The sequence below is a fragment of the Pollicipes pollicipes genome, unplaced genomic scaffold (assembly GCF_011947565.3).
Source record: "Pollicipes pollicipes isolate AB1234 unplaced genomic scaffold, Ppol_2.1 Scaffold_3087;HRSCAF=3621_pilon_pilon_pilon, whole genome shotgun sequence".
Lineage (NCBI taxonomy): Eukaryota > Metazoa > Arthropoda > Thecostraca > Pollicipedomorpha > Pollicipedidae > Pollicipes > Pollicipes pollicipes.
This window is the reverse complement of record NW_023596225.1, coordinates 28,442,563-28,466,636: the sequence shown is the minus strand read 5'-3', so window position 1 is coordinate 28,466,636 and position 24,074 is coordinate 28,442,563. Positions and strand designations below refer to the sequence as shown.

At 54.0% G+C, this 24,074-nt stretch overlaps 3 protein-coding genes across 10 annotated transcripts; 1 reads left to right on the top strand and 2 right to left on the bottom strand.

Moving 5' to 3' along the window:
• Nucleotides 1-1,435: 1,435 nt before the first annotated feature.
• Nucleotides 1,436-9,685, bottom strand: LOC119089639 (WD repeat-containing protein 76). Of its 3 annotated transcripts, none has more exons than XM_037212428.1 (10): nucleotides 9,676-9,685; nucleotides 8,930-9,163; nucleotides 8,152-8,258; nucleotides 7,528-7,651; nucleotides 6,803-6,942; nucleotides 6,105-6,271; nucleotides 4,594-4,808; nucleotides 3,601-3,782; nucleotides 3,076-3,194; nucleotides 1,436-2,166 (listed from the first exon to the last, which is right to left on the bottom strand). In XM_037212428.1, exons 2-10 carry the CDS (start codon nucleotides 9,124-9,126, stop codon nucleotides 2,020-2,022), a joined length of 1,398 nt encoding a protein of 465 aa, XP_037068323.1. In that variant the 5' UTR covers nucleotides 9,127-9,163; nucleotides 9,676-9,685; the 3' UTR covers nucleotides 1,436-2,019. The 3 variants fall into 3 exon arrangements, with proteins under 3 accessions (XP_037068323.1, XP_037068321.1, XP_037068322.1); XM_037212426.1 differs by having other exon boundaries at nucleotides 9,648-9,677; XM_037212427.1 differs by lacking the exon at nucleotides 9,676-9,685 and adding an exon at nucleotides 9,574-9,640.
• Nucleotides 9,686-10,006: 321 nt separating this feature from the next.
• LOC119089695 (uncharacterized) lies at nucleotides 10,007-15,991 on the top strand. Of its 6 annotated transcripts, none has more exons than XM_037212509.1 (7): nucleotides 10,007-10,012; nucleotides 11,221-11,271; nucleotides 11,985-12,090; nucleotides 12,722-13,047; nucleotides 14,295-14,417; nucleotides 14,612-14,761; nucleotides 15,659-15,991. In XM_037212509.1, exons 2-7 carry the CDS (start codon nucleotides 11,229-11,231, stop codon nucleotides 15,838-15,840), a joined length of 930 nt encoding a protein of 309 aa, XP_037068404.1. In that variant the 5' UTR covers nucleotides 10,007-10,012; nucleotides 11,221-11,228; the 3' UTR covers nucleotides 15,841-15,991. The 6 variants fall into 6 exon arrangements, with proteins under 6 accessions (XP_037068404.1, XP_037068402.1, XP_037068401.1 ...); XM_037212507.1 differs by lacking the exon at nucleotides 10,007-10,012 and adding an exon at nucleotides 10,019-10,155; XM_037212506.1 differs by lacking the exon at nucleotides 10,007-10,012 and adding an exon at nucleotides 10,019-10,285.
• A 41-nt stretch (nucleotides 15,992-16,032) lies between these two features.
• LOC119089696 (39S ribosomal protein L46, mitochondrial) lies at nucleotides 16,033-21,057 on the bottom strand. Its single transcript, XM_037212510.1, has 6 exons — nucleotides 20,983-21,057; nucleotides 19,304-19,508; nucleotides 18,734-18,873; nucleotides 18,339-18,481; nucleotides 17,042-17,176; nucleotides 16,033-16,708 (listed from the first exon to the last, which is right to left on the bottom strand). Exons 1-6 carry the CDS (start codon nucleotides 21,047-21,049, stop codon nucleotides 16,553-16,555), a joined length of 846 nt encoding a protein of 281 aa, XP_037068405.1. The 5' UTR covers nucleotides 21,050-21,057; the 3' UTR covers nucleotides 16,033-16,552.
• Between the last annotated feature and the right edge of the window lie 3,017 nt (nucleotides 21,058-24,074).

Here is a 24,074-nt window from a genome sequence, read left to right as displayed (position 1 = left end):
CCAGGTGATACTGGACAGTCCCGAGTGGATCCAGACGAGGTCAGATGGGACCATATGTGACCATAGAATCCCGAAGATCTCTTCCTGTTCCGCTCCGTTCCTTATGGTCACGGCTCCTGCCATCCAGTCTCGTCCCATCCCGTGAAGTCGTCTGGTCCCGTCGGGCTCCGCTCGGCCTAGTCCGGTCCCAGATCTCGTCCGGTTCTATCCGATGCTATCGGGTCTCGTCCAGTTTCATCCGGAACCGTCCGGTACCGTCCAGTCTCGTCCAGTCCCATCTGGTCCCATCTGGGTCACCCGGTCCCATCCGGTTCCGTCTGATCCCATCTGGACCTTTTAGCGTCCCATCCTGTCCGTCTGATCCAGTTCAGTAGCACTGCGCTCCGTTCGGTCACGTCCAATGCTGTCCTGTTCCATGTGATTTCGTCCGGTCTCGTCTGCCCCGTCCGGTCCTGTCCGGTTAAGCCAAGTACCTCTTGGTCCAGTCCCGTCCCGTCTGGTCGTGTCCTGTTGCATCCGTTCCCATCTGGTCTCATGAGGTCTCATCCGGCTTCAACCGGTCTGGTCTGGTCCCGCCCGGTCGCGCCTGGTTTGTCCTGGTTCCGCCTCGCCTTATGATATTTTGTCCGGTTCCGCCCGATCCGTTCCGGTTGTGTGGTCCGTTCTGTCTCATCCGGTTCCTTTCGGTGACGTTTAATGCCGTCTGAATCTGTTCAGTTCGACAAGGCATCTTCTGATTTCGTCCGGTCTGCGTCCGGTCAGTTATGTCTCATTCAGTTGCGTCCGTTGCGTCGGTCCCGTCCGCTGCCGCACGGTCCCGTACGCTGCCACCTGGTTCTGTCTGCTTCCGTCCAGTCTCGTATGATCTCATCAGACCTCGTCCGGTTCCATCCATCCCGCCTGGTCTAGTATCGCCAGGTCTAGTCTGAAGTGGCACCTTCCGGTCCCGTCTCGCTTTATGACGCTCCATCCAGTTCCGTCCGGTCCAGACGCGCATGTAACCATCACCAGACTGAGTGATTTTGCGCTTATGAGACATCTTACAATCAGCTGGAGGAGTTGGCGACCTTCACTAACTTCGTATAATCATAATCAGTGCTGCACATGGTCGTAACCAGCGCTGCACAGCCAGCGATGCTCTGACCCATGCGGTCTGAGCGGCAGGGACAGCCGGGCTAGACGCCCACGCCTTCCGCTGTGTGGCGGCCAACGCATGGGCAGAATCGGTCGAAAGCGTTGGTCTTATTTGCAGTCAACAGCAGCGTCAGTTGTCTTACCGTTGGTGGTGCTCACAGCACACGAGCGAGCCGTTTTTCAAATGTCTTGACGATGTCTGTCAAGGCAAACGTGAACGATGGCGAGCGGTCTCGCGGTGGACTGGGAGGCGGTACCGGACATTTTCATCCCTTTCTCCACAAGGACCGGCATAGCTATCAAAATGTATTTAGAAAAAGCAGCATCGTATTGCCTACCTTACACTCATATAGAAAACATCGCACGATGCTGAAATTCGAACTATACTACACTAGTGCATAAAACATCGCACGATGTCACATTTCGAACCATTCTACACTAGTGTATAGAACATCGCACGTTCCGTCTTTTGTGCATGCTTCTATAAGAATTGATGGCACTTGATGTGTAACCCAGATCTGGAATACAGCGCGAAATCCTACTAGAAATCAAGATGACCTTGGAAAACCACCGCAGCATTACCTACTGAAGTGAACTAATTAAACTACAACATCGTAAAAACTATTGAACCACTACATCCGGTGGTGCGGAAGGCTTCTACCGCAATGTTGTATCAAGGCTATCAAACGTTGGAGAAATTTCGATTACCGGTGAGCATGCAGGTACTGGAGTCATGGTAAGCCTCGCACGAGTCGGCGAGCCATACTGCACGCCTCCGATTGGTGACACATGCGCCCGCACCCTCAGCCGGTGACAAGGCGCGGACCCGGTCCAGGGGTCAGGCGTCCGTGGAGCCCAGCCACGCGGCACCAGCTGAGGCGACCCTCACTGGAACACGTAGACGCGTCCGGACGAGTTGCCGCCGGCTATGGCCGGCTGGGTGGGGTGGCACACGATGGTGGAGCACACCGACTGCAGCTCCTCTCCCATCAGGTAGTGGTACACCGGGCCGGCTCGGTCGTATACCTCCATCTGCAGCACGAAAGCCGAGCTGAGGCGGCGGACGGCGGCGGGCCGGCCTCGCACGGCCACACGCGAGTGTGTCCCGCCCGCAGACCAATACAGACCATGTCCCGCCCGCAGACCAAAACAGACCATGCCCCGCCCGCAGACCAACGCGGACCATGTCCCGCGCACAGACCAACACAGACCAGGTCCCGCGCACAGACCAACAGACCATGTCCCACCCGCAAACCAGCGCAGACTATGTCCCGCCCACAGACCACAGACCATGTCCCGCCCGCAGACCAACAGACCATGTCCCGCCCACAGACCGACACAGGCCATGTCCCGCCCGCAGACCAACACAGACCGTGGCTTCGGCCGACGACGGCAGCTGGTACACCTTAATAATGGCAATGCCATACATTTGCCAGTAACAAAGCTAGTGCTGCGAATTACAAGTTATCTTCCAACTAGTTTGGCCACGAAAATCTAGTCCTTGTTAGAAAATTGGTTGAACTGGAGAATGTAAAACATAACTGACACGTATCAAATACTGAGAATAGAGAAAAATGTGTGGCCTGCAGCGCTATGGGAACGAAGAAGGTTTCGGACTCGGCTTCTCATAGCCAATTTTTTCAAAAGCTTTGGATTCGGCTTCGAGACACTTTCCACGGCCGGCTTCGGCTTCATGCCACATTCTTAGCTTTGCATTCGCTTTCAAAACCCAAACCCTGGTTTTGCCCCCCTGTCTGGTGGCCCAAATCGTTCCAGACATTCCAAACACCCCAAAGAATATAAGTGCGATTCGAGCCCACACTGACTGTATTGCCAGCAATAAGAACAGCGGAAACATTCCAACACAGACCGGAGTCCTCACTCTACAGGGTTCGGCTTTGGCGGCCCGGCCGTCCCGGTCTGGACCGGGTCATCTCTCACCCGTCTGGGCCGGTCCATGGAGCCCACCAGGAACAGGTCGTCACTGTCCGGCAGCCAGGTCGGCTTGAACGTGGTCAGCCACCGGCCGGTGTGGTTGTTGTGTCGGATCGTCTTGGTCGCTGAGGGTGGCACGCCACGAGTCAATATCATCACCGTCAGTCAAACGACGACAAAACTGGCGCTTGACGATGACATGTCAGAACATTGGAGACGGAGGGGAGGGGAGGGGGCAGACAAAACATATCTAGGCGGATGATACAAAATTGTACTGATGTGTCCCACAGAGTGATTGCGTCGGGACAATCCATTATTAGCTCCATGGTGTACCGTCATTGACCACCAACACAAAAGAACCTGTCGTCGGAGCTCCGCAACTACCCCTGGACTGACGTCCACCGCTGCCAACACAGTGGCCACTCACGCCGGTCGACTGCCCCGGGTCCGACTGCCGCCGCCGGCACAGTCGCCACTCACGCCCGGTCGACTGCCGGGGTCCGGTCGCCGCCGCCGGCAGCGGCTACTCACGGAGCATGTCGCCGCTGTTGAGGCCGCTGTACAGGCGGATGGTGTCGTCGCTGCTGAGCGCCACCAGGGCGTCGCCGGCGCGCCGGCTGATGCTGGCGCTGCTGCAGGCGCGCGGCAGCTCCACCCGCTGCAGCGCGCTCCGCTCGCCCTTCAGCCGGCGCATGTCCCACAGGCTGATGGTGCTGGAACAGCGGCAGACGGCTCCGTGGGAACGGTTCTCCGGCGGGACACCAGTCACCCGTCCCCAGGCAATGGCACACCGGCTCCCGGATCCCGGTTACGCCGGCTCCCGGACATCGGTCACACCGGCTCCCGGCCACCGGCCACACCGGCTCCCGGACACCGGTCGCGCCGGCCCCAGGACACCGGCCACACTGGTTCCCGGCCACCGGCCACACTGGCTCCCGGCCACCGGCCACACTGGTTCCCAGACACCGGTCACACTGGCTCCCGGACACATCCAGCCGCACTGGTTCCCGGCTACCGGCCACACTGGCCCCCGGACACCGGCCACACTGGCTCCCGAACACCGGTCACACTGGCTCCCAGACATCGGTCACACCGCAGTGCTCATGTGTCCAGAACAACGGCACCACGTGACGCTTAAAAGGTTCACCGACGCTCCTCCTACTGATCTGACCTTGTCCGATTTTTAACGTACCAAAATCCACCTAACGTAAGCGTAGCAGTGACATGGGCACATTCTGTCCGGTTATCGACGATGATGAGCTCAATTCTCGTTTTAGTATGCTTCACTAGATACTCTAGCGTCGGCTGCACTGAGCGAATCACAAAGTTGCGTATAATTTCATTGGGATTTTGGCATGGCAAAACACTGGAAGTGCCTTACAAAAAGCAAACGAGCACACGCTATCCAAGTCTGGCAGAGCATGTCAGCAGTGCAAAGAGATGCAGCCCTTCCATGACGTCCCAGGCCACCCCGGGGTCGCAGCGAAGCCGGCGCCATCGGCCTTCCACGCCGTCCGGTCCCACCTGGGCCTCTCGACGGTGACGACCGTGTGCTCGCGGCTCGGGTGCACGCTGATGTAGCGCACGTCTCCGGAGCCGACCCTGTGCAGGACGCTGTCGGAGGAGCGCAGGTCGACACGCACCAGCTGCCCGTCACTGCGGCCGATCAGCAGGCCGGCCGACCCCACGTGCGCGTGGTGGATCAGGTACAGATCGTCCGAGCCGGCCGTCGCGTACACCTGGCGGGGCGCGCGGGGTCAGGGCGGCCGAAAACGGCCGTGCGAACGTAAGAAAACGTTCAGCAGAAGCACTAGCCCGGCACCTGAACCATGAAGATCGTTCTACAGCTTACTGTTATAACAAGGCGCAATGTCATAACGTTATAATCTCATTAACGCATTGGCTAACACGCGCTCGGGTGTGGAAGTCAAATTGACCCACCCCCGGAATATTTTTTTCCAGAATGGTTTTCAAACAGCGCGGCGCAGCCGTGCCAAATTTTGCATAGCTGTAGACAAATGAATAGCGGATCGTTACGCATCAAAAATTTAGATGTACCTTGTAAGGTCGCTGATCTATGGCAGGTCAAAGTCAGGCCATGGTTTCAGCGAAGTAAATTTATAGGGAATCGTTAAATCTGATGCAACAACGGAGTGTTAGGCGAAGCCATACATCTCTGAGGTGCTTTCTAAGGCAACACCAATATTGAATGAGCAAATTGCGTTGACCTGAGGTCAGGTACAAAGGTCAGACCAAGGTCAAACCAACTTGCCTTTTACTCTAGGGCTTGCAGTATGCGATAGTTTCTGGTGCTCATTTCGAATTTATTGATAACACGAACCGCATTATTGATCTTCCATGGAGTTCTTAAAGGTCAGAATAGGTTATTGACCTAAAATGACCGGGGTCGACATTTTGCTTCTAAAAACATACTGCCTAACGTAATCTTTGCTGCTCATCAAAATGCAAAACTCAGAGGTCTTGCATGATTTTGGTCACCATGACCTCTAAAAAATCAAACAAGGTCACTGACCTTAACTGAACACGAGAATTTTGCTTACAGTTATGTAGGTTCTGGGGGCGCCTCGGAGACCAACCTGGAAGTTAACCTTATTTGATATTATTTGACCCGGAGGTCATGGCCTAGGAATCTCCAACTTTGACCTCAGTGAGTTCACATACAGGTCAACATGCCTTGTGAATTTGGTGTCCTTGGCTCCCTTAGTTCCCGATATCTCAGGGGGGTCAAATTAACCCCCCACCCAAGCAAAGGGTGCCTAGCCGGCCACCCTAGTGCGTGTTAACAGGGTCACACAAAGATGTTCACGTAACGACGTCATGACCTATCGGGGCACTGAATCCTTATGTTCTCACGATGCTCCGTAGCAACAATATGCGAATGTAACATAAAATACATGTTACAATGATAAATCAACTACAATGTCAGAATCGTGAACGCTGGTATCATTACAACCAGCCCACTGCCGGACGTGTGTCGGCAGCGTCGCGTCAGTCGGCGCGACCAGTCCGCTGACCTGATCCAGCTCCATCTTCTGCAGGTCGAGGCGGCGCGTGATGCCGTCGTAGCTGGTGGTGAAGCAATGATGGCCATCATGCGGTGCGAAGCTGAGGCCGTTGATGTGCCGGTTGTGCGCCGCCAGCTGGTGGACGCCCGCGTCCGCCAGCGACACGTCCCACAGGCCTGCCGCGGCGCGCAGAACCAAGGCCGTCGGACACGGCGCGGGGCGGTGTGGTGCGGGAGTCGGAGGGGGCGTGCATTTCCACACGAGACGGGGCCCGCCGGCCTCGACGACGTCAGAAGCGGCGGGTCAACCTCACCACCGACGGGGTGGGGTACATCTCCACACGAGACGAGGTCCGCCGGCCTCCACGGCGTCAGAGGCGATGGGTAGGCTTCATCACCCACGCACAGACATCCAGACGCATCATGAGCGCACCACGATTCGTACATACACCGACTACCCCGACCGTGCATTGCAGGTCCGGAGTCGGTCTAACATGAAGTCGACACAATGACTTCTCCGCCGGGGTACCCGCCGGGATGTGAAACCATCTTTCCGCCCGGTTCTCCCTCTGATCTGGTCCTCCATGTGCTGCGCCACAGGCCGGGAACATGCCGTACAACTCCGGCAGGCAGAAGAGCCGGCGACGCCGCAAAATGACACTGACACTGCCAACTGACACTGACACTGGCGGCAGCACCGACACGTACCGAGCACACCGCGCTTGTCGCCGGCCGCCACCACCAGCTTGTCCTGCAGCGGACAGAAGGCCATGGAGCAGATGCGCTGCGGCGTCACCTTGGTCCACGTGTCCTCCGTCACCGTCATGTTGGCCAGCGCCTGGGTGTAGCTGTGGGGACGCCCCGAGCCACGCAGAGCCGAGTCAACGCTCAGCACGACACCGCCAAAACGCAGTGGTGACAGCCAGAGGACCACTGCCACGAATATGCACGCGATACAAGAACTGAATCCGCTGTGCCAACAGCACTTGATGTCAAATTGACGATGATGATTTTGGCTTTGGGAGCGCCGACTACGATAGTCATGTGGCACCCATGTATCAAACTGACAAAGACGACAGGTCGCAACCCAAAAAAAACACCACAGAAATGTAAACAACACATGGTAATACAACTCGTCTTGCAGCATACCAGGAGCGACAGGGTAATCGGACACCACACCGTTTTAATGACGGTACGCGACGCTTCGGTAACGGGCCCATACCAGGAGCAGCTGGCTGGTGATAGTCCATCAATTACTAGACAAGACATCCGGATACTGTTACCTGTCGATGGGGACATCCTGATGCTGTTGGCTGTCGGCGGGGAGGCCCTGATGCTATTAACTGTCGGCATGGATGCCCTGATACCGTCACCTGTCGGCGGGGATGTCCTGATGATCTTACCTGTCGGCGGGGATGTCCTGATGATCTTACCTGTCGGCAGGGATGTCCTGTCGCCGCTCCTGCTTGCTCAGCCACTGTTTGATGTCCTCGATGAAGCCGAGCGCGCCGTCCGCGGTCGAGCCATCCACCAACGCGTCCTGCACCGTCTCTTTCCCTGAGCACAGATGGGGATACGCCACCTCTTACCCGACCGTCCTGGAGCGTCTCACAGCGGGGCGGGTCCGCCGCCACTTCCTAGAGACACCTCCCCCCTCCCCCCTCCGCCCCGTAGGGCGGCCTGGCGCAGCAAATAATGCCGCTAGGGTAACTAAAAATTCCAGGGAGGGCAAACATTTGCAGCCTAGGCAGAGCCAACGTTATGCTGATTGTCATGGGTGTGTGGCAGCAGACTGATGTGTACGCGGCAAACACCCAGCTGGCCGTGGGTATGGAACCCGGCAGGTCAGGCGCGGCGCCCGGACCGGTCGGTCCAACGGCACCGGAGACCTTACCGGAAGCCAGCACCAGGAGTCCACACTTCGACCGGGTCCTGGCGGCACCCAACCGAAGGTCCCCGACCAGGGCCCAGCAGCGACAGGAAATCCACTCATGCCAGGTCCCGCGGGCCCCCTTCCGCCGGGGGCCGCGGGACGACTGTGATGGAGCACCACTGACCGAGTTTGCGGGGTGGCGGCGGTGTGACCGGCCGCTCGGGCAGCGGCTCGCCGCTCGGCTCCAGCTTGCTAATCCGCAGACTGCGCCGGGTTGGCACCGAGCTCATCCTGCCGACAGATGGGCACCAGTGACAGACGGAATAGCCACCAGCTGACAAACTGGCACAAGTGACAGGCAGTGCCTTGGCATTCACCAGAATGCCTAACAGAAGATAATCACTACAGAGTGGTGCTGCTCAATCACTGGCTACTCCTTATGACCAATGGACTGGATGCAAACAACACATCATACAAAGAAGAGTTTGCTGATCTTGTATGGACTTACTTCATGAATTAAAATAAACAGAAAAGCAATGACTAAGCTGGTTGTAATGAGCATCCTGAAGCATGCCATGGTTGAAGTAAAAAGGTCAGGAGCTCCACATGCAGGCCAGACTTGTAGTGCACACTTTATATGCAAGATCAAAAAGACAGTGGACTTAGTTGAAAGGCCCTGGACTTTTGGTTGGAATCCCAATGTACTAGTACCCCTATTTAAAGCAAACAATCCCAAAAAGACAATACCTTTTTGGCCCAAATTGAGCCAGAAATACAAAACAAAACAAGAGGAATCATCCATTGGCACATAGAAAGGAAGATTATTACTTACAGTGAAGCAAAGCCAACATGAAAACATTTTTCCAACACTGCTCTGAATGCTGCCCTGTCCACACTTCATGCTCTCAGAAAAGACATCCAAGGATACATCACATAAGCATGGATAAGCTACAATGACTCACGGTTCTGGTTTTGCTCTTCTGAACACCTTCCGCTTCTTCTTGGGTGGTGAGATGGCTGCCTTAGCTTCTTCCTTTATAACATCTAAATTCAGCTTTTTCAGCATCTCCATTCTCTCTTTTATGTTTCTTTGTATAGTTTTTTCATACTCTGATATATATCCCTTGCCTGGATTTGGCTCATGCTTTACCTGAGGCATCTTTGAGAGATGGTTGATTTCCAGCTCTATGTAGTACCTAGAAGAGGACATGCACAAATGCACCTACCATCAGTATTGAAAACAATTGCATCAAAACAGACCTGTACCACCATAGCTCACAGCTGCTTAAGTCATCTTAATCTGGAAATACACCCATAGGCACAAACTCGGTGGCACTGATGCCAACCATATCCTACCCACACTTCATAGCTATGTTACATAACCAGTTCAAACAGGAAAGTGCCATGAGTTATGGGCAGTCACCACACTTATGAGTAACACTAATGTCACAACACCCAATGATAACAATAATTTCGTTGCTCGTGCGCTACGAAACTGGCAGAGGCATGTGTACTATATTCCCATCTATATTCTAGAATTTCTAGGGTGCATTTCATCCATGAATAACCCATCTGAGTACCCTCGAAACAGGTACCTCTATCTCACCATACACTCGCATGCAATTAAAGACGCCTATTCTAGCCCCTACTAAAAACCACTAGCAGGAATGCACGTCATACGCAATTAAACGCAGGTGTAACAAGTTACGACACGTCTCCCTCGCTTACCTCGTGCACAACAGAAGCACGACTCGTTTTCACTGTTATGTCCTTGCTCGGTCATATATGTATTTGGCGGGAGTATTACTTATAGCTCTTGATAAATATTCGCGTAATAAAGCTCTTTTCTCTATTTAATCATAGTTCTTTGTTGAAAAATAGGTTCTAAATATTTTTGATCACGAAAAAGTGCACAACTTATTATCCAAGTAGAGATTTGCTGAGCGACCTTTGTTGGGGTTCTTGCAGTAACAAATAGACCTTGATTTCCATAGATGCTAAAAGCGACGCATCGTGCATGTAGTCGGCGTGAGGGTCGAGGCGGTGTATGCGTCGTGGAGGCACAGCAGTGGAACTGGCCTTGAGTGGGACATTTTTGTCGTTCCCAAGGCCCTTCGTTCCCTGGCATTGGTCCGAGGCCGCCGAAGTGCGGCGAGAATACGAAGGAAGGGCCCTGGGCTACCTACTGGTGAAATACGACCCTCTCCTAATTTACGCACTCTGTTTCACTGGGAACAAATGGACCCACCCGCCTTTTCACTCAATGCGGCAGTGGCATCTGAGAACGTTTAGAGCAAGCATCTTAGCGGAAAGATAAGGCCAGTAGGTATTGTTGAACATCTTACTGTTGATACTATTGTCATCAAATGAGACATGTCCACATTTGATAGTGTTGCAGTCCAAATGTTGGTAATGCTATTGTTTCATTGACAATTGGTCCATGTTTTGCACTAGCCATTGACCAATTTGTAACAAATGCTTTGACTACATTTTGTGCCTGCAAAACACTGGTGTGCTGAATCATTTAGCCACTTGTGTGGAACACTGGCTTAGCCATCTTGCAGTGAATTTCAGGCTTATTTGTCATATGAACAAAACCTTGACAGAATATATGCACCTAAAATGACTTGCAGCATCATATTTTCATAAGAGATTGACTATGTACTGAAATTGGTTGTGATCATCCATCAAACACCTGGCTCTTGGATTTATAGCATACATGCACATACATTTGTACATGTTCAAAGTACACCTTGCTTTGCTTAGCATCTTATGGAACCTTGTCCAAGCAATGATGCCTGCCTTGGTTGCATCATGGGTTGGAGGGCTTGTCATAAGATATTTGTCCACCTATGTCAGCATAAGATGTTAAGGGTTTTTTTATTTACTCCTGACCAGAGGGCCTGAGACCAGTGGCAGCAGCCAGTTTAAAGGTCAGGTGACATCAAAGAGCAGGATGGACCATACCCAGCAATATGCCCTACAAAGTTTTCACCTTGTAATTATCCTAATGCTCCTGAATTATCAGGTAGTGGGGCCTGGGCTTATGCAACATGTGTTGCTTTGTGTGAATGCTTATAGCAGAAATGCTTTTTATCAAGGGGTCCCCTCTATATATGCAATAAACCTTACTGAGTATTAGTCAGTTTGGTGTAGCTCCTAACTTGATATATTACAAGTGGACATAGTGTAGATTTACCCATGAGTGTTATATGCCTGATTTCAATGTTTTTCAGGTAACCTTTTCTTGCAGATTACACCATGAGCAAGGAAACTTTTGTGCCACGCAAACCAGACACAGAAGGTATGGATTTGCGTGCTTGAAGCGTTTGCTGCCTGAATGATGCTGTTCAAATGGAAATGATGTCTAATTGCTGTTAAGTATGTATATTTCAGTCATGCTCATGCTTTAACTGGAACTCTAGTATTGACATGTAATGTCACAGTCATCAAAGCAAAATGTAAGGGAAGCTTTATGACAGGCCTACCCAATCCATTAATACCTGAGATAGAGGGCTTTGCCAAGCAGTAGCAAGAAGATGAGTGCATCATCCAAACAGGGGGGGATTGGTGGCCCCTGACCCCTGATTGACAGGTGGGTGGGTGGGTCATGTGGCCTCTTGTCTGCAAGGTGACATGGGTTCAACTGATCAAAGGCAGTCATGGTGCCCTTGACATGCTGTGTACACTGGCTACACTGCACAACCAGCCCAAGACTGAGGAGAGCTCTGCTACCTGACTGGGGATGTGGTTGCTGAGTCATTGTACAGTTCAGGCCCTGGTGCCACATCTGTGCCATCTGCGTACAGTCCACCTCGCCAGCGGACCACCATGGAGCTGGGCAGACCAGGGCCAGCTGTGTAACCAGTGGTTGGATCTGACGAGCGCACCTTCCAAAGCTGTGAGAGCTTGACACGCAGATGGTGTGTGCATGATCTCAGGGTCGGGCATGCTGCATGGATGGCAGACAGCACGTACCCAGACTGATCTGGGTATGTACCATTGTCCGGCCGGCAGATGGGGTGTACTTCGACGACCCGTCGCTGCCCGAGGGCTGGACCCGCAAGTGCGTGCAGCGCTCCTCCGGTGTCTCGGCCGGCAAGTGGGACGTCTACGTGTACAAGTGAGGGTCGGACACGTTCATATGCCCAATATGTGCTCTGCAGACTGTGCTTTGGGCACACTGGGCGCCAAATGACCACTGCAGTTGGCGCGCCCAAAAACACCAATAAACAACAAGCGGTCGTCTACGGGACTTGGTCGGCGGCAAGCTACCCGGCTGACAGGAGCACGCATACCGGGCAGTGGCAGGTGCCAGATGATGTAACAATAGAGGGAGAGAGTGGATAGAGCCAGTGTTGCATGCCTCTGGATGTGACGATACACGACTTTTGGTGCAGAGGCATTCGCGAATTGGCCCTGATTTTCAACCTTTTCAATTGCATTATTCTTAGCTGAATGGGCTGGAACTGATTGTACCAGATTAGTTCTTGAGTTAGTATTGCTGATTTCATCAAAGTTTGACCAAATGTGATGGTCTTTATTTGCTTGAGTGAAACATTCCACATCACAAACGCACACGTGTGACAACGTGTGACACATGCATGTGTCGCATGTGTGTCACACTTTTGTATTTAAGAAACGTGACGATTGTGTTAACCCACGGCGCTCTGCCGTCAATGCCGCCAGACCGCCGACGCCGGCCGTCTCCGCCGCGCCGCCCCGCGCAGCCTAACACTCCTGTCCCATTACAGTCCAATGGGCAAGAAGTTCCGCTCGCAGAACGAGGTGCGCCACTACCTGGAGACGATCGGCAGTGACCTGGACCCCGAGCTCTTCTGCTTCAACGCCCACATGCAGGTCGGCATGGCGTATAAGCGGCGCGGTGCGACCACGCCGCGGCCGGCGGCTCACGCCCACTCGCACAGCGCGCGCATCGCCAAGGCCATCAAGCGCGCGCGTGGCCTGCCCCGCAAGCCGAAGTCCGCCTCTGTGACCACCGACGACGTGAACCAGAAGATTAAGCTCAAGTTCAGCTTCGCGCGGCGGCGTCTGCTGGCGGCCGGTGGGCGCGTGCAGGGTGAGTCGAAGCGGCCTCTCTCCAGCTGGCAGCGGGCCCGCAGCTGAGGGCCGGCGGCGGCGCTTTTACCGCTTTATTGACAGCCGTGAGGGCGATTAATCATGTGAGCCGCGTGAGGACGGGCGTCGATTGCTGACGGTGGTGACCGTCCGCACACCTGGATTGTGCGTTGGGAACTGGCGTGACAATAATTATTTGTTAATACACGTGCGAAAGATTTGTTTGTTTTGTGGTCGGCGGCGCGGCGGAAGCATGGCTGATGTGGTCACAGCCCAACGTCGGGTTATTGCGATGCTAAATTTGACCTGACGGGATTTGGAACGGAAAGCGATGCCAGAACGTTTCTACAGCGCCTTTCTATCTCAATACCATCCGAAACGAAAGCGCACGTTCCCTTCACAAAGGGATTCTCATCTTCACTCGATCTGGCAGTAAGTGTCGGACAGAAGTTGGCGGTGCTGGTAATGGCCGAGAGAGCGCTTAACATTCGCCAGCAGCTAATAATCGCGGTCCAAAATGCTGACATTGGAAGGAGACAGTTGAAGTGAAGTTCGTGAAATATTCCATATTGGTGGGCCTTGTTTTAAGCTGCTGTTGAAATTGCATTTCTTCCGCGTCAAATTTACCACCAAGCAAAGGAGAGAACTAACATGACCCACTATCTCCTCATGGTCGGAGGCTGCCTGTACTGGGATCTTCCTTGTCTCTTTAACACGAGATTGCTCTGATACTATACAATGCTGGTCGTCGAGTCACGGGCCGACCGGCGCGGCGATCGCCGATACCATCCGTGCCTGCCTGCCTGCGGGGCGCCCCACGGTCGCACCGAGCGTGATCCGCTGACCCGCCGCTGGGTCTGTCCCGGCAGTGCCGCTGTCCGGAACGCCTGTCAGTGTGACCCGCTGACCCACCGCTGGGTCTGTCCCGGTAGCGCCGCTGTCCGGCCGCCGGCCGCCGCTCAGTGTGACCCACTGATTCACCGCTGGGTCTGTCCCGGCAGCGCCGCTGTCCGGTCGCGGCCCAGTGTGACCCGCTGACCCGCTGCTGGGTCCGTCCGGCAGCGCCATCGTCCGTCCACCGCTCAGTTTGACCCACTGACCCACCGCTGGGTCTGTCCCGGCGGCGCCGCTGTCCGACCGCCGCCCAGTGTGACCCGTTGACCCACCGCTGGGTCTGTCCCGGCAGCGCCGCTGTCCGGCCGCCGCCCAGTGTGACCCGTTGACCCACCGCTGGGTCTGTCCCGGCAGTGTCGCTGTCCGGCCGCCGCCGCTGGGTGCCGCCCCGCTCGCCCTACAAGCTGATGCAGGAGACCTACTACCACGACCCCTGGAAGCTGCTTATCGGCACCATCTTCCTCAACAAGACGGCCGGTAAGGGCAGTGCATAACGTACCCGGATTCCACCCTATGAAACCGGGGCAGGCACGAGTCGGGGGCGCGGCTGGTGGTCGGTAGTACGCGGTCACCGCTGGGGCCGGCTTGGGCGAATGTGCTGGCCCCTGGCCTCGGCTGACCTTTGTTGTGCTGACGTTTGACCTCAGCTGACCTGTGTCGGCCGTCGCCAGGTCGGCAGGCGCTGCCGATGCTGGAGACGTTCTTCGAGCGGTGGCCGGATGCGAGGGCGGCGCGCGACGCCGACGAGGCCGACGTCATGGAGTTGCTGCGGCCTCTGGGGCTGGCCGAGCGGCGCACGCAGTGCATCGTCCGGTTCTCAGGTACGACTGTCACCGCTGGTTCTCAGGCACGACTGTCACCGCTGGTTCTCAGGCACGACTGTCACCGCTGGTTCTCAGGCACGACTGTCACCGCTGGTTCCCAAGTACGACTATCGCCGCTGGTTCTCAGGTACGACTACCGTCGCTGGTTCTCAGGTACGACTGCCGCCGCTGGTTCTCAGTTGCGACTCAGGTTCTCAGGTGCGACTCAGGTTCTCAGGTACGACTGCCACCGCTGGTTCTCAGGTACGACTGCCGCCACTGGTTCTCAGGTGCGACTCAGGTTCTCAGGTACGACTGCTGCTATCATAAATATTGATGACTACCGTTTTCATTATACGCCCTGCTTTCATCATTCATGCTTATCCTGAGTCTTCGCAGCACCCTGTTTATCCGGGGAAGGCTACGTGCATCAGCCAGAAGGGGGCGTGATTCCCTGGCTAGCACCCCGCCCGAGCGTCCGCTTAAACAGCAAAAAGGGGGTCCTGCGTGGGGTACATCTCAATAGCGGAGAGCTCACACTTGCATGCTCTCTTGCCCCAACACTCCCAACTCACTTTCATCCCATAGCCCTGAAGTGATCACTTCAAAGGAGCCCTAATCGCCCCATATGTCGGTTTTCGTGTCGATTTTGAACGAATTGGACAAAAGTCGCCTCTGACGTTTCTGTTAACAATGACCTGGGGAACATTTTATTTCTGCGTGAGATTGTGTTGACCTACCGGCTCAGACAAGTCAATGAGCGCTTTCGCTGTCTGGTCGTAATTGCCTTTCGCTACATAAGACAGTTAACAGCAGACCGGCTTGCGTGCCGAGGGAACCAAAAGTGACGTGTGCAGCATGTGCTGGGAGTTTGGTATCGCCGAGATGAGGTGACGTGCTCCCCTCACATCTCAGACGAGTTCGTCTCCAAGACCTGGAAATACCCGAACGAGCTGTACGGCATCGGTCGCTATGGCAATGACTCGTACCGCATCTTCTGCCTCGGCGAGTGGAAGCAGGTGCGACCGCAAGACCACATGCTGAATCTGTACCACAACTGGCTGTGGACCAACCACAAGGCGCTGGGTCTGGTTTGAGCTGCCGCGCCTGGGTCTGGTTTGAGCTGGGGCGCCGTCGGACCGCCGCCATACCAAGCGCTCAGTGATGGCGACCGTTTGTGTATATGGGGTTTTAACGGCCGCATGCCAGCCGGGTGTGCCAACCACTGCCCTCCGTGTCATCTGAAAACCGACGCCCGTGAAATCATGGCAGCAGTGTAAATGATCCTGTCATCTTCAACGCACAAATATATTGCACCACGCTCACACATGCAGCACTTTAAGCCAACGCACCACATGCGCCGATCCCGTCGACATAATGCTGGTGACCTGAGACGGTGCCTCGACGCCGCACGGCCGAGACGCATGAGAACCACGCCTTCCGATGAGTGATCATGAGTGGACCGCCGCGGCATCAACGGCGTGCAGGCACCCAGCGCGGTGGCCGGACCGAACGCCACCGCCCCGCACAGCCAGTCAGTCTACCGTCAGCGAGCCGGCGCCCGGCGCGGCAGCCGGACCGGACGCCGCCGTGCCGCACAGCCAGTCAGTCTACCGTCAGTGAGCCGGTGCCTGGCGCGGCAGCCGGACCGGACGCCGCCGCGCCGCACAGCCAGTCAGTCTACCGTCAGCGAGCTGGCGCCCGGCGCGGCAGCCGGACTGGACGCCGCCGCGTCGCACAACCAGTCAGTCTACCACCAGTGAGCCGGCGCCTGGCCGTCCTCGGGAGCCGCTCTTTCTCGCGCGCGCGTTAGTCCTCATCCACCAGGAAGCGGTGGACGGAGCGGTAGTAGCTGGAGAGCAGCTGTTGGCGCAGCTCGCCCCGCGTCAGCCACTTGTAGTCGGCCACCTCGTCGGCGGCCGGCTCCACGGCGCCGCCCGACAGCACGGCCTTGAAGAAGAACACCTGCGGCAGGGCGGGATGAGCGTCGTTCGCCGCTGACGCCAGCCGCATCAGCCCCGGCCACACACCGCACACGGCTGCCGCCCAGCTGGTGCTTCAGAATGCACGGCACACGCACACACACTATATGTATACAGGACATATATCCATATAAAACATGTTATATATGGATATATATTCTCTTCTTGTACGGGTGGTATCGCCGTAAAAAACGTGTGAGCTCGTAACGAGGCTTGGGTCCGATCTATTCGTGGCACGAGAGGAACACGGCTTCATCTAAGACAACAAGAGCTATCAAAAATGCCAACATTTGCTCTCACCAGTTATGGGTCTCACCTTGCCGCCAATGGCACCGGACTCGCGGCGCAGCGCCTTGGGGTATTTGTATTTGTAGAAGCCCCAGGGCACGTTGCCCAGGAACCGGGCGCGGACGTCCGGTCCGACCACCGTCTGCAGAGTGCGCTCCGCCGTCTGCCGGAACCAGAGCAGAGTTCAGCCCGAGCACAGCCAGGCACACGGACCAGCCTGCCGCGGCGCACAGCGTACCGGCCGACACACGGGCCAGCCTGCCGCGGCGCACAGCGTGCCGGCCGACACACGGACCAGCCTGCCGCGGCGCACAGCGTACCGGCCGACGCACGGACCAGCCTGCCGCGGCGCACAGCGTACCGGCCGACGCACGGACCAGCCTGCCGCGGCGCACAGCGTACCGGCCGACGCACGGACCAGCCTGCCGCGGCGCACAGCGTACCGGCCGACGCACGGACCAGCCTGCCGCAGCGCACAGCGTACCGGTCGACGCACGGGGTGGTCTGCTCGACATAGAAGACGGCACCCAACGCAGCAGGACACCCGACACAGAGCACGGCACCCGACAAAGATGCGGCACCCAACACAGACTGGTACAAAAGTCTGCCCGACACAATGAGCTAACGAACTGGACACAGCACTGCTGGACTCAATTTTCAGGAAACTAGTGAAGGTTTGAGACTTCTTCAGTCATACAGGCCCTATTCAGTTCAACCCACAGACATGAATACTCAGGTCTCGGGGCACGCGTGATACTGTTTAATACACCGCAGGGGAGACGACCATTCAACATGATAGACTCCCTCCCGCACACCGACCAACATTCAGGACAATAAACAATAAATTAAGATAACCATGAAACAAATAACATTAACATCAACAATATGGTCGCGTGGCCATTTAAGCAATCAATACTAAATCTGTTCAATAAACAGGACAACATTTGGCACACTGGACGGGACATCTACATGCAGGGTACTGCCTACGACACAAACAGACCAAAGCACGGGACGCTGGCTGACGAGGGACGCTTCGACGCACAAGCTGCCGCATGACGCAGGGCAACAGAACACCACACAGGACAAACAACGACACGGGGCAGCTGTCGCAGTCTGAGCTGGCGGTGCCTGGCTGGTGCTGGTAGCGGCAGGCAAATCCCTGACAGCTGCAATCCACATGCAATGATACCTCCCAGCCCCGAGTCTGGACACCAGATATCAGATATGAGATATCAAATACGCAAACACAGACACCCGCCGATACAACCGTCCGCGGCGCCGCGCCGCCGCCCCGGCCACACCCGTGGACGGGGGCCGCCACCCACCTGTCTCATGGTCTCGCCCGACTGGTGGCGGCCCTGCGGCATCATCCACTTGGCGCCGGTGCCGAGCCGCTGCTGCACCACCAGCACGAGACTGGCGGCCAGCTCGCGGTCCGTGGAGCGCAGGTCGCCCGTCCGGTCTGCCTCTGGGGACGCGAACGGCGCCGGCCGGCCACGCGTCAGCCCCCGGACAGACCAGCGCGGCCGTCATCGGACACAGCGCCGGCTGGGTGACGGCTCCTACCCGCCGGCGCGACCACAGCAGCGAGTTACCCCTCCAGCGAGCACGCGGGGAGTCACTCATCTCCACCGGGGGTATGGGCCGTCGTTAGCTGCGTTGAGTTCTGACTCGGCCCGTCATTGACCGACCCGCCTGACCTGCGGGGCGCATCGCTGACCTGTGAGCATCGGAGCTGATGTGAAGGCGGCCAGCTCCTCGGCGCAGGCGTCCTCAAAGTCGGCCGCCGTCTGCATGCTGGCCGCGTCCATCAGGTCCGCGTCGTCGCCATCCGACAGCCGGAGCGCCTCAGCCGTGGCTCTGGCAAGGTGCCGGGCGCACACAGATCAGCCGCGACCGGTGCGCGCGGACATCAGCTGGGGGCCGGGGCGGCCCGGCCCGGGCTCCGACCGGACAAACGTCACCCACGGCCGGAGCACGCAGACGCAAACACGCACCGCTCCGCCAGAAACACGCCACGTGATCGCTCTATCCACGGAGTGCTGCACCAGATGACGGCGGCCAGACGGACTGCATTTATTGCACATGGTGTACACTCAGGCTTCAAGATGTGCCATGATTGATTGGCATGATCATGCTGAACATGAGCTTTAGTACTCTGCCAAACAACATATTTACCTGCAATCGCAAATGGATCGCGCGAAACTGACCCCTCAGGCGCCCTACCCTTCCCGCGCGCAGCTGGCACTTACACGGCCGCACATGACACCTGCCTGCACCTGTTACTCACATGTCGCGCTCATGGCGCATTTCGTGGTCAGACTTGAGGCTGTTCTCAAACTCCAGTCGTCGCAGCAGCGTGGAGAATTCCCGCTCAATAGGTGAAAGTGGAGGGGCCACCACTGGTAGCCGCTCCAGGCAAACAGCGCTGTACAGGTGCCACACCGGCTCACCATGATGATGTGGCGGCTCCACCGCCGCCTCCACACTGGGGGCTGGCAGACACAATAGTTCATGCCAGCTGCAGAATTAAACTTGGATAGGTCCCTAGGCTTCCAGACAGCATTAATTCTTCTCCATGCACAGACTACTGATAACCTTCACAAACTATAGCATTTAGACCATGGTGGTGTTTCTTGTGTGAGGGCTTGGAGGTGGGTGGGTGGGGGTAAACCATGATCACTTCACTGGTCAATCTCAAGAGCTGATACAACTGATGAACTGCTGGTAATTTCTGGCAGCCAAGTATACAAACATCAGTATCATATATTCTTAAAGCAATCATGGCTACACTGCTATGATAAAATGACAATATCACACTGTACACATTAAGACAATGTTGTCTTAGCCCAACATGAAATCTCACCTATACCCTGCATGTTACATGATCTTTCAAAGTTATTGATGGATCATGCTGCTATTTTGGTTGAAGTGTTGCAAATATTTTTGATAGTTGGGTCAGGTCACATGAGTTGATCTCACCTTAAAACTTTATCTTCATCAAGGTACTTTACTTTCATCTCCAGCAAAACAGGAATTGACTGGTTACTCATAAGTGATACCACTGCTAAACTAGCAAAACAAGGCAGGGTGTTAAACCTCCAAATACCTTGTCTAGCCATAAAATGGATACCTATCTTAAGTCATTATAACCTTTATTGTCCACCAGTCAATCTATCATTCCATAGTCAGCCTACTGCAAGCCAGCATTGTCTTGTTTATGGGTAAGTCATATGATGATTTTAAAATCCTGTCTTGTCTTTAGGCATTGGCTATCACAATTTTGGCCAATACTTGTTTCTCCAAATCACATTCAAGTGTCATTCCTGCATGCATGATTCAAGTCTCCATGATTGCAAAAGTTCAAAATATGCTCATATCTGCAATGCTGCTGGCCTGTAAAAAATATACATTGTACAGGACACCTACATATTAGTGAGCTACATTTGCTTCAAAATTGGGCCACTACACATTGCATTGAATTGATGAATAACCAGTGTGAAACAGGTGTTGGGGTACTATTTGCGCCACATTTCGCTCTCAGCATAATCACTGAAATATTTGCACCCTATCTGCTGAAGCCAGAAGCATTGTGCGGCAAATTCCAAACTTATGGCTGCTCCAGACACACTCATTGTGACAAATAATTTTTGCCACTGGTAATGACGCAGGCTGATGCCTCACTGGGAGCAGCCTGGTTTAAAGTAAATAAAGGACTGGATTCAGTTGAGTATTTCACATATTACAAATGCAACCCTGGTGGGTATTTTGGAGATCAACTCTTCGTACACAATATACCAACTGGACTCAGTTCACGCTGGCTAGGTGGCTGGTTGAGTTAGTTGCGTGCCGCGCGTAATATACTCAAGGTGGCCATCCCCCTTCTTCCAAAAATTGAGGAGTACAACCTGAAGAGGAAAGGAAAGAGACAATCACAGGAAAGAAATTTTAGCAGACAATTCCGCTTACCCTGTACATAGCTTCGGTTGATAAATGGGAGCCCTCTCCCGAGAATTCGCCTGATGGAGGCCGCCATTGTTGAAAGGATGGACGCATCTTGTCACATGTGTGCCTTCAAGTACCAAGTACTGTTATGATTTGCTTATATTTTGAAAGGATAGGATTTTATAAATTATTGACTACCAAACTAGGTTACAAATTTTTGCAATTGATGACATTATTTGATCACTATATTGATGGCAAATCCTGCAGACGCTGGGAAAAAGAAGTACTTTTATGCACTATAATTATATGCTCTTCTCTATAGTCACGTCAACAAATCCCGCACCCGCACTCTCGGCCTCGGCTGAAATTTGGTGTCGCGTGGAGGTGGTGGTGAGGGAGGTCTCGTGGTTGCTGCGACTGGGGAACGCGAGGTCCGCTGGAACTTTGCTAGGTAATATATCTCCTGTTATTTTCAGGATAATAATTGGTCTATTTTGTTACCGGTCAGGTGTGGGCCTACGTTCTTCGAATAAGTGTTCAGAAACTGTCCCTTGCCTAACCTTGCAGCGTTGGCCTGGATTTGGTTCAAAGTCCTTTCGTGCCAGGCCTGGACGGGCGTCAACATTACGAAGGTCACCAGCTCACGAGATCCACAGGGAAGAATGTTTTCAGCACCTTTCCAAATGCGCAGCCTGTATTTTTCAATAGTTACAGCCTGCTCATGTGTAGTGTTTCAGGTCATTTATTTGTTTTGGAATGTAATGCCTCCGCAAATTATATGCTTTGATGCTAGCTCAAGTGAGGTCACTGCCATATCACGCACATGAATGGTGACCGCTAGCATACTTGTGATCAGATCTCAGTCAATTGGGACTTCTTTTCGTGTTTTGGTTTTATCATGCACCCAAAATGGCATCAACCCATGACACCAAGCATTGCAGAATGTCTGAATGCACACCTAGTTTAACCTCTTTTAATGCGGTCACATGATCATGGCACAAATGGAATACCAAAGTACAGGAGTGTGGTGATGGTTTTTATATTGCATTGCTATACTTAGGTATTGTTTCTTGAATTAGAAGTTTTTTTTTCTTAATGGTAAAAAGAGAATCAGAAAATCTTTTGGCAGACTCAGCCCTTCCTTGTCTCTCTGAGAAAACATATATTGCACATGAAATTGTATGCTATTTTTAATAAAAGCTTTACACTGACTGGTGCAGTCATTGGAGGAGCTGTGTGATTTGAATAAGATCTGCTTTATATAATGCAGGAATGTTTTTACTCAAATAGCAGGTACAAATTGTGAGAATGTGACTGCAGTGATGATGGAAGGTGGAGTGGTCTGCCATGACCTAGTCCATGACATGCAGAATAACAGGATGGAGGCTCAGAAGGTCCTGCCTAAAGGGCTGCCATGACCAGTTAAATCTAATTTAGAGGACATGATGGATGGTTTGTGCCAGACACCATAGCAATTCACTCTGTCTTAGTCTGATGACAGCTCTAAATCACTTGCTCTAATCATTCTGCTATATTGCTTGTACATTATCATGCCATGTACACAACATCTCTGGGTGCTGCAGTGGAGCTCATTGCCATTGAGCCTCCAGAAGGGTTTGGTAGGACAGTTTTGCAGCTCTCTGGGAGTGCCCCAGCTGTCATCCATAGGCCATAGGCTGTATGTAAGGTATGGCACAAACCCTTTAGGCATTTCCAGTGGCTCAAAGGGAGGATGGGGGACACAGAATATGTACCCTGTCAGCCAGGAGCCAGGACCTGACTGGCCCCTCAACTGCACCACACGCCTGACCTTGGCTTGGCACCACAAGGGGATGCTGCCGATTAACCAAACATCAAGGCCACATGACCTAGACTAGCCGGCAGCACTGACAGCCGGGCCGCCGCCATTACAAGCGGGGTGATGTGCAGTGCCTGGCATGGGCACGTTGCTCACAATAGTGTACATGGACGCCCCACTGCACTGGGTATAGCACATGTTGTGTGGGTGTGGGTGTGCAAATCAGATATTTGCAAGATGAACTTCCATAGGGAATCTTCTGCACATCTTGTTTCCTTTTGTGCTTTGAGACTATGGATGATATTGTGGCATACTGAACACACATCTTTAAGATGCTGAAGCATGGAAGATGTGGAGTTATGTGGGAGAGCCAGATACTGAAGCAAAGCAATGTATTCCAAGTGTGATCCATAATGTAGTGAGGAGATAAGGAGCTATAGGTAAAGCGATATTTTTACAATGACTTCCATATGAAGCCATTGTGTTCAACTCTTCCTGAGATGGTAGCAGCTGCACCTGTGCCCTCCCCATCTTTCCCACTTTCCACATGTGTAGTCCAGTAAGTGAACCATGATTTTTCATTAGGGTAGATTTAAAGTCTTTGTCACATTATGTGATCCATTCCTAACTTGGCCTGGGACATACTATGCTGCTAACCTGGCTAGACAATTTTCCTGGCTGCCACCACACTTGCTCTAGTACCAGAGGCCATCAATGTGTTGCAGGTGAGCTTGGCATTCGCGGCGATGGGCGCCGGTGCCAGTGACCTGGGCTCCCTGTCCGAGAGCCCGGAGCTGGCGCGCATGGTCAGCAAGGAACTCATCGCTCCCAATGATCCATTCTGGGACAAACTGCTCGAGTTCCGCTTCAAGAAGAGGTTAACAAAGTAAGTTTGTGACTCTGTCTTGTACTGAAGGCACAATGGAATATCAGGCAAAAATATTTTCACCACATAGTCAGACTCGTGCATTCATTAAGTCTCTTGGCTCCCGCGTGCGGTGCCTGAGCTCAAATCCATACAACCCTACAGCACCCAAATGCTCAAATAGGCACTGTAGTCGCTGGCTCTCCTTACGAGATGTGCAACGACGTCCGACGGGTTTCCTTAAACATAAACTAAATAATGGATCTGTGTTTGTGTACCTCTTTTCATCGACATCAGCAGTAACACCATTCGTCAGTAGCACCTGTCGTTTCGTGCTGTCACACTGAAGGTCGTGGCTTTTTCCCTTATCCCCAGGGAGGATGACTGTAGACTGGAGGAGAATGTCTCCAGCTTGTTCAACCTGTTTTTAACGAACAACCTGGAGACGGGGAA

What these genes read in the sequence shown, in the direction of transcription:
- LOC119089696 (XM_037212510.1), bottom strand. Translation starts at nt 21,049, where the DNA reads ATGGCGGCCTCCATCAGGCGAATTCTCGGGAGAGGGCTCCCATTTATC. An exon ending in ATGCGCCATGAGCGCGACAT is followed by an intron (nt 18,874 to 19,303) that starts GTGAGTAACAGG and finishes GCACCTTGCCAG; the next exon opens with AGCCACGGCTGAGGCGCTCC. An exon ending in ATCAGCTCCGATGCTCACAG is followed by an intron (nt 18,482 to 18,733) that starts GTCAGCGATGCG and finishes TCGCGTCCCCAG; the next exon opens with AGGCAGACCGGACGGGCGAC.
- LOC119089639 (XM_037212428.1), bottom strand. Translation starts at nt 9,126, where the DNA reads ATGCCTCAGGTAAAGCATGAGCCAAATCCAGGCAAGGGATATATATCA. An exon ending in AGAAGAGCAAAACCAGAACC is followed by an intron (nt 8,259 to 8,929) that starts GTGAGTCATTGT and finishes ATCTGTCGGCAG; the next exon opens with GATGAGCTCGGTGCCAACCC. An exon ending in CGACAAGCGCGGTGTGCTCG is followed by an intron (nt 6,272 to 6,802) that starts GTACGTGTCGGT and finishes GCGCCGCGGCAG; the next exon opens with GCCTGTGGGACGTGTCGCTG.
- LOC119089695 (XM_037212509.1), top strand. Translation starts at nt 11,229, where the DNA reads ATGAGCAAGGAAACTTTTGTGCCACGCAAACCAGACACAGAAG. An exon ending in TGGGACGTCTACGTGTACAA is followed by an intron (nt 12,091 to 12,721) that starts GTGAGGGTCGGA and finishes GTCCCATTACAG; the next exon opens with TCCAATGGGCAAGAAGTTCC. An exon ending in CTTCCTCAACAAGACGGCCG is followed by an intron (nt 14,418 to 14,611) that starts GTAAGGGCAGTG and finishes GGCCGTCGCCAG; the next exon opens with GTCGGCAGGCGCTGCCGATG.